We start from the raw sequence: 8,377 nt of genomic DNA on the forward strand, positions 1-8,377 counted from the left end.
GTGAACATTTTTCAAGCTCATGAATACTTTTTCAAATCCATGAACATTCAAAAATAAATCTTTACCAAGTTTTTCAAATTCGTGAACCTTTTTCCAATTCTCGAACTTTTCTAAAATTCATGTTATTTTCCAAATTCCTAAACCTTTTTGTAAAGTTCACTTTTTTCAAATTCATGAACGGTTTTACATTTTTTTATGTATGATGTATGAATTTTTTATCTATGAGCAAAACTGGTTTTTGTTTAATTCCGTTTTTAAGGGGTTGTTTTCGTATAATTCCTGTGAACCAGTAACTTTTTTTTTTGAGAAACGTGAACTAGTAACTGCTGGGTTGACAAGAAAGCTAAGAGCAGCGGTCGAGTTTTGTTTTTGTTTTTTGAGGGAAGCAGTCGTCGAGTGGCTAGCGAGAACGGTTAATGGGCGGCGGCCTGCCTAACCATACACGTGCGACGCTGGTTTCGCACAATAGGCCTTAGATCTATGGGCCTAGCCCAGGGTGCACGGGCTGCACGATAAAACTGAACTATCTCGAACCCGGCCCACCGTACGGTCTTGCTTAGTCTCCGCCCCGTCCCCGGTTTCGTCCGTTCCTATCATCACCGAGCCTCGCAGCCGTCGAGCTCCGCCGCCGTAAACGATGGCCGACACCAACGCCCCCGGCTCGCCGGCTTCTTCGCTCCAGAACCACCGCTACGCCATCAAATCCTCAGGTCCCCACTCCAACACTCTCCTCCTCCTCTTTGCTTACCTCGCCGTGCCTCTGGAATTCCGTCGAACAGTTCGCGCGCGGCGGTGGGGAAAGCCCTAATAGTCTCCTAAGCAAGCCCGGAAGTCGCTTTGATTGCGGGGATAGGAGCGGCGAGCGCGAAGTGTCTCTTGCCTTCCTGGGCAAGAAGCATCTCGCCGGCATGGTTTCGAGCAGCGCTAGGTCGAGCCGGTTAGAAGGTTTAACAGTAAGCTGGTACTAGTACTGTCTTATCGGCCTACTGCCTAGAAACCCTCTTGGATTCTGGTTGGTGTATCTAAAACTGAGCAGGCTAGAATTGGACAAACATCAATTTGGCATGTAGTGAATTGGGACCGAAACCTAGGCAGCAACTTGAAGTACACTTCTGCAAGTTAGATGGCCAATTATAGGAGTTTTGAACAAGGGCACCACTACGGCATGACGGTGTGACCGCTCGATGCACGCATCGGTCGCGTCACAGCACGAAGTCATCGGCATGGTTTTCGCACGACCCACGCGACCGATTGTGTGGAGTAGAGACCGTCATGCCCACAGATGGCGCTCCGAACGTTCGCGCTCTATGATTAAGGTTTGAACAATTTATAAGAGCGAAACTTTATCAGCTTCATTGTAGTGTCGTGTTTGCTGCCACGAAAACGGTGTTAATTTTTCTAGTGTTCTAGCTTTACAAGTGCACTTAAATCTTCTCTGTGGTTTGCCAAACTACCATGAAAATTTATCTGGTGTAAATCATAGGTTAATTATGTGTCGACGTGGACTAATCACTCATGACAACTATAGAAGGTCCAACATATTTGTATGGGAGCTTGCTGCTAGTGTTTTAGTTATTACTTATTATAGTCTTTAATTGGTTGGAAGTCTGGTTGCAGTGCACAATACGGCAGCTAGCCGGAGGCGTGAACAGGCTATAGCAATAGGAAAGGAAAGAAGGGAAGCCTTAATGCGTGCAAAGCGTGTGTGCCGTGCCCCACTTTCTGGCAGCGATGAGGCTACAGTTGAAGATGGTGATATGGTTATTGATGAGAAAGCAGATCTTGAAACAAGAACTGCTCAAGCTGTTGAGGAATTGAAATCAGCCTTGTCAAGCCAGTATGTGCCGCCTATCTTTTTTCTTCTTCTTACGCGATGCAAAGAAACCCACTGCCTCTAACTAGTTGTTAGGTTTGTGGTTCTTCTTGGATATTCCATTTGCTGGAGATCACAATTCATCTTGTAATATTTGCCTATTTGTGTGGGGAGAAGAATTTTCGTTACCCCTTACACATCTCATTATATTGGATTCCAGAAATATATGCTGCCATCATTATGATTTACACTACCAAATGCGACCTTAGTATGTTGGAGGTTCTGTTTTTTTTACCTGGCTTAGTGATTTTTCCCTCTGAGGATACACATCTTTAAGTTGTAAGGTTTGGTTTAAGCACTTGTGGATTTTGGAGAAAATTTACACTCTGGATTATAGTTATTTATATGAGAAAACTTTATGGCATGTATTTTGCAACCTTTTTATGCTTCTTAGGGGAAAGGGGGCCCAGAAGAAGAAGATAGAGGCACTTCGTGCAGTGAGACGCGTGTTGTCACAGTCTGAAATACCTCCCATTCAAGTAGCAATTAAAGCTGGGGCAGTTCCTCTTTTAGTGCAATATATGTCCTTTGGATCTTCAGATGAACAGGTTGACCATTTTGCACTGGAAAAATACCGACTCCAGCTTTCCACATTACCTGGAAAACAACTTCTATACTTTCTATTTACTGTTATACAGTTAGATATGTTCATTGTTAGCATTGCATCTGTTTTTCTGTACTCGTCTGAACTATGTCTTATGAAGATTATTGATGCTTTTATTGCAGTTGCTAGAGGCTGCTTGGTGCCTTACGAACATAGCAGCTGGGGAGCCAGAAGAAACAAAATCCGTGCTGCCCGCATTACCATTGCTTGTTGCTCACCTTGGTGGTTCGTTTTCTCCATTTTGTTGGTTAGGAGTAGACAATGGTTTTTTTATCCCCATTAGGAATATATATTAATCTCTGGTCCTATGTAATGCACATTTCTCACAAATGTTGGCTAGGTAGACATTTGCAGTTCAGTTGGAGTTGGAGCTTTCCTTATATTAAAATGTTTCCTGATCTATTTTGTTAGAGAAGAGCTCCACACTTGTTGCTGAGCAATGTGCATGGGCCATCGGTAATGTTGCTGGTGAAGGAGCAGACCTGAGAAGCACATTAATTGCACAGGGTGCTTTGTGGCCTCTTGCCCGCCTAATGCTATCAAGCAAGGGTTCTACAGCAAGAACTGCTGCTTGGGCATTGTCAAATCTCATCAAGGTTATATCTCTTGCTTTGACTGTATGAGTCTCAAGTTTCTTATGCCAGAGTTCAGCAGTTATCTATTTTCAAGTTCTTATTCATGGCTCAGGAGTGCTTCAGCACAAGCTTAAAGTAGGCCCTAATTAGGAATTAGGATTGCTTAAGCTAAGCTTAGCTAAGGTCCTTTCGTCAGATATATTAAGGAAGAGGTTTCTTAAGTTTAAGCTGTATTTTACAACAACAACAACAAAGCCTTTAGTCCCGAACAAGTTGGGGTAGGCTAGAGCTGAAACCCATAAGATCTCGCAACCAACTCATGGTTCTGGCACATGGATAGCAAGCTTCCACGCACCCCTGTACATGGCTAGTTTTCTGGTGAAAGCCTTAAGTTTAAGCTGTATTTTATGTCAGCCAAATTTCAAGCCGTATTCAAAATATTTCATGGCTTGCGTACCTTATGAGGTTTTTAGAAGCTGAATCCCTCGCTCACTCATTTTCTCTTCCTTCTGCTTAACTGTTTTTATCACTTTCAGACTGGTACATATGCATGTAGCTGTTCATGAAGCATCATTTTACTATAGTGTCAAATGTCTGTTCTCTTATAGTGTCAAATGTCTGTTCTCTTATAATCCAGGGGCCTGATCCCAAGGCTGCGTATGAGCTTATTAACATCGATGGTGTGCTAAACGCGATCATAAGGAACTTGGAGAAGGCGTATGTCTCTTAATGGACATCTTTCTATTTTGCATTGAATTTTTATTAATCCTTTTACCGTACACTTATGAGTTTCTAATATTCGAGGATTGGCTTCTTACTCATTACAAATGGTTCCAGTCTTTTATTCTTACTTCTTACAGTTACATAAAGAACACTGTTCAAATTCACTGACCTGTGCTTTCTGACATGTCTTCACTGTATGTTCATTATATATGCATGTAGCAGTACTTCCTTTCGATCTCTTCATTAGTTAGTAACCTAGATAGTGTGCCAAGTTGTATTTACTGGACACTTGCTACTCTTCTTCTTGTGCAATTGTTTAGTCCTGATTATATTTTGTGGTATTTCTGGGATGCATAAATGACATTGAAACATTTACTAAAGTTTATCAGAGTGACATGCATGGTTTTGCTCATTGCTGCCACTGATGAGTTAAGTGATCTTTCAGGGACGAAGAGTTAGCAACTGAGGTGGCATGGGTAGTGGTATATCTTTCAGCACTTTCAGAAAAAGCTATCAGCTTAATAGTACGAAGTCATGTGCCTCAGTTGCTGATTGGACGCCTGCTGGCATCTGAGAACTTGCAGTTGCTCATTCCGGTATTGTCTATTTGTTTCTCACTCTCGGTCTCATAGTGTTCCTTTCTGTTATTAACAATTTCGGTGCTTTCCCTGGAAATGCTTATTGCTGACAATTTTCATTGTACTTCACTAGAACCAAGAAAACTGACATATCTTTTGAGAGGAACACATCATAGTTCAAACTACAAATTTTCATAACCCTGTGTAGAGCATGTGTCAATTTGATAACCAATGTAATAATGAGCAGGTACTGTCTATAGAGAGGCATGCTTTTATTAGGAGGCGTATTGTTATGATTTGCAATTAATATATAGCTTTTCTAAGTATATTTCTCAGTTATTGTAGATTTCTGCACTTTTTATAAATATCCAATAATGTATATGATGTTACTTTGGGGCAGTGTATGTGATTTCACAACACAGGCAAATTGACACTTCTACGTTGAATCAGGTGCTTCGTGGTTTAGGGAATCTTGTAGCCGGGGATGAATACATGGTTGATTCAATCCTAATTGTTGGAAACAGCATCACAGGTTAGCCAATCATCCTTTTGTCTCCAGTTACATAACAGCACCGATGATATTCATCACGAGGTACAGTTTGCAAGTACTAACTAAATATTGTTCTCAGATCAAGCTTTATCAAGTCTCATAAAATGTTTGAAGAGTGACAATAGGGTTCTCAGAAAGGTCCACTTTTATTCGCTGGTTCAAGTCTACTTCATCTAGCCGACATATACTGTATTATTTGATTTATTTACGCTTCAATTTTGTTGACTGCTTATGTAGGAGGCTTCATGGGCATTGTCAAATATAGCAGCAGGCAGCTTTGAGCACAAGAAATTGATTTTTACCAGTGAGGCGACGCCTTCACTAATACACCTCCTGACGAGTGCACAGTTTGACATTCGTAAGGAAGCAGCTTACACCCTGGGCAATCTGTGTGTTGTCCCAGCAGGGAGTACTGAGCCCCCGAACATAATCACTGAACATCTAGTCTCGATCATAAATGGTGGAGCCCTTCCAGGATTTATAAATTTGGTCAGGTCTGCTGATATAGAGAGCGCAAGACTTGGACTTCAGTTCCTGGAACTGGTGAGGGGATCTTACCGCGTTTTTAGCTGCCCCTATCTCATTTCCTAACCCAGATCATTAGTAATTTTCAAAGTAAACTGTCTCTTCAAGTTACTCTGGGTGTATCTCCGAGTTTCTACAGTTACATTGATATCAAAATTACCACCATCTTTGCAGGTGATGAGGGGGTATCCCAATGGACAGGGTCCACAGCTTGTGGAGAGGGGGGATGGCATCGAGGCCATGGAGAGGTTCCAGTTCCATGAGAACGAGGCGATGAGGAACATGGCCAATGGGCTGGTCGACAAATACTTTGGCGAGGATTACGGCCTCGAGTGAGCGGCTACTGTGGCCGCCAATCCTGCATCTGTTTGTGAACCCAGCAGCAACTGCTCGTGTACTCAAACTGTAAAATGCAACTTTTTTGTAACCGTGGAATGTATACAAGACTGTCTGAGGTAGCGTAGTTGCTGTGTAACTTGGCCATCTTCATGAATGTGTGTGGCGATGGGGCTGTTGTAGCTGGAGGCTTGAAGTGAGCTGGGTAGCTACCGTAGTACAGTGTGACCTTTGTAAGAAGAGAAGATTTTGTGTCTTTGAGCTATATAATTGTACTAGAGAAATGCTGTTAAAACGCTTGCTGAAAACCGTTGTGACTAGCTTTGCATAGTTCCACAGATCATCTAGATGGGATAAGCACTTGTGTGTCATTGTGCAAAATCGATATTTAACGACTCCCGGTTTCAAGATGCAGAAAACAACATTAAAAAAAAACAAGCAAGGGCAGAAGCTACAAGCCGCGGGCATCAATATCAAAGCCGTGGCATCATCGGGCAAATCCGGACCAGGGTCGTGCATGGCAGTAGCTCCACGCTCCATGTCGTAGACATACAGCCCCTTCTCTCCGCGCCTCAGATAGTAAACGCAGTTCCCCTTGAGACCGGCCTCTTCCGCGCCGACCGACGCGCCAAAACGGGCGGCGTCGACCAAGAAGGCCCGATCCCCGATGGCGTCCACCTCCACCCAAGCCCTCGCCGGCAGGCGGAGCCTGCGGACGACGATCTGGGCAACCTTGTCACACCGCTCCATCAGCGGGTGGTACAAGGAGACGCTGAAGAGCTCCCCGCGCGACTCCAGCAGGTGAAGGCTCCACGCGCGGTACATCGGGTGACATGACTGCTCGGCGATGGGGGTTTCTGTGAAGGCCGGACCCGCCGGCGAGAACTCCAGCGTCAGCACGGTGGCGCCCAGCAGGCTCGCGTAGAACTTCCCGCCCGCCGCCGTCACGAGGCTCATCCCGTGGATGAGGTCGTCACGGCCGTGGTGGGCGCCCAGGCCGCCTGCATCTGCCTGGTAGTAGCCGTGCTCGGACCACTCGGCGGCTGCCCCCGCTCCCGGGCGGCAGTACCAGAGCACCGTGTCGGCGCGGTTCACCACCAGCACCACGCAGGCTGGGTCCGTGGGCTCGTGCGAGAACGCGCACCTGACCGGGTTCCTCGTGAGGAACTTCTCTGTATCAGGGGGCAGGCCGATTCTCTGGCGCGTGAACGGGTTCCACAGGAACGTCAGGCGTGAGCCAGGGTGCGCCATGAGCAGCCAGCCGCCCGGCGTTGTCCAGTACAAGTGGTCTCGCAGGTCGTCCACAATCTTGCACACCGAGCGTCTCCTGCTTATGCTGTAGAAAAACAGCGGGTCTTTTGCCGTCTCGTCGTCTCCTCTTTTCGTGGCCTCGTCATCTTCAGCGTTGGTACCGTGAGGCCTAGGGTGCTTGTGACCAAACATTAGCAGCGGGGAGAAGCTTCGATCCAAAGCTGAGTCTTCGGTTCCCTTCATGGCTGTATATGCTCATACATGATGAGTCAATTAGCATAATAATAGAGCAAAAGGCAATGCTCATGAAAGAAAGATATAGCTACGTTAGCAGCATTGGTAGTTTCTTATTTGACCTTTGGTTGTGACCATGTGTTTTGTTAAGCTGTTAGCAGGACCACTTTTTATGTGACCCTCCCCTCCGTGTCAGATGGCATAATGCGTATTGGTTTTCTTTAATTAAACCAAAGTCTTTTTCGTGATAAATGCTCCAGTCTGTATTAGATAAAATGCAATGGCAATACAAAAATCCAATGGATTAGCCGGAATTGCAGCCACTCTGAATGCCTTCGTGTTGCTTTGCTATTGGCATCTGTGGAAGCGGAGGAGCGCCGTCGGCTTCACGGGTGTCGCTATACCTGGCCATCTGCCGGGCTGGGCCGGGCTTACCAAAGCCCGAGGCAGAAAACCTAGGCCAGAGCCCGGCCCGGCCTTCGGGCTCAAAATCTAGGCCCGGGCCTGGCCCTGGTGCAGCGTCGGGTCGGGCCGTTCGGGCCGGGCTGCCCATGGCCAGGACTAGGTGTCGCCCTCCCTCACCCTCACCCTCAATTGTTGTTGGGACGACGCGATGTTTGGCTGCGTGCTCTGGTTGAGTTGCACCTTGTGTGGCATGAGCGATGTGTTCTTCTTGTGTTCGTGTGATATGTTCGCTAAAGTTCAGGTGGGACCCCCCCTCCCCCCGGTGTTTGGAAATTCAAAGATAACCATCTCAGCCATCTAGCGATGACTACAAGCACTGGATCAAACTGAAGGTGCTCCTCCGTCATCACTCTTCCCATGATGGAACCACGCAAATCTTCATCCAACTAAGCCCTATAAAGAACTTGCACCGGAACAACAAAAGTCGCCAACGAAAATAGGCGTAGATCGGAGCAACCGCACCGGCAGCGCGCCAACTAAAACAAGGGCCGGCCAAATATATAAACCTTCCGTTTTTATTTACTTCGCATATTAGAGTTGACCGAAATCAAATTTTCTAAAGTTTGACCAAGTTTATAGAAAAAAACATAAATATTTACCATAACAAATCTATATGATGTGTTAGTATGTTCAATAATGAATCTAATTGTATTGATTGTTGTA

At 45.6% G+C, this 8,377-nt stretch overlaps 1 protein-coding gene across 1 annotated transcript; it reads left to right on the forward strand.

Moving 5' to 3' along the window:
• Window positions 1-559: 559 nt before the first annotated feature.
• Window positions 560-6,059, forward strand: LOC119275316 (importin subunit alpha-2-like). The gene is made up of 11 exons (XM_037556142.1): window positions 560-710; window positions 1,618-1,837; window positions 2,268-2,421; window positions 2,600-2,702; window positions 2,889-3,073; window positions 3,690-3,769; window positions 4,221-4,371; window positions 4,804-4,885; window positions 4,983-5,041; window positions 5,141-5,446; window positions 5,603-6,059. Exons 1-11 carry the CDS (start codon window positions 638-640, stop codon window positions 5,762-5,764), a joined length of 1,575 nt encoding a protein of 524 aa, XP_037412039.1. The 5' UTR covers window positions 560-637; the 3' UTR covers window positions 5,765-6,059.
• Window positions 6,060-8,377: the final 2,318 nt, after the last annotated feature.

The sequence above is a fragment of the Triticum dicoccoides genome, chromosome 3B, assembly GCF_002162155.2.
Source record: "Triticum dicoccoides isolate Atlit2015 ecotype Zavitan chromosome 3B, WEW_v2.0, whole genome shotgun sequence".
NCBI lineage: Eukaryota > Viridiplantae > Streptophyta > Magnoliopsida > Poales > Poaceae > Triticum > Triticum dicoccoides.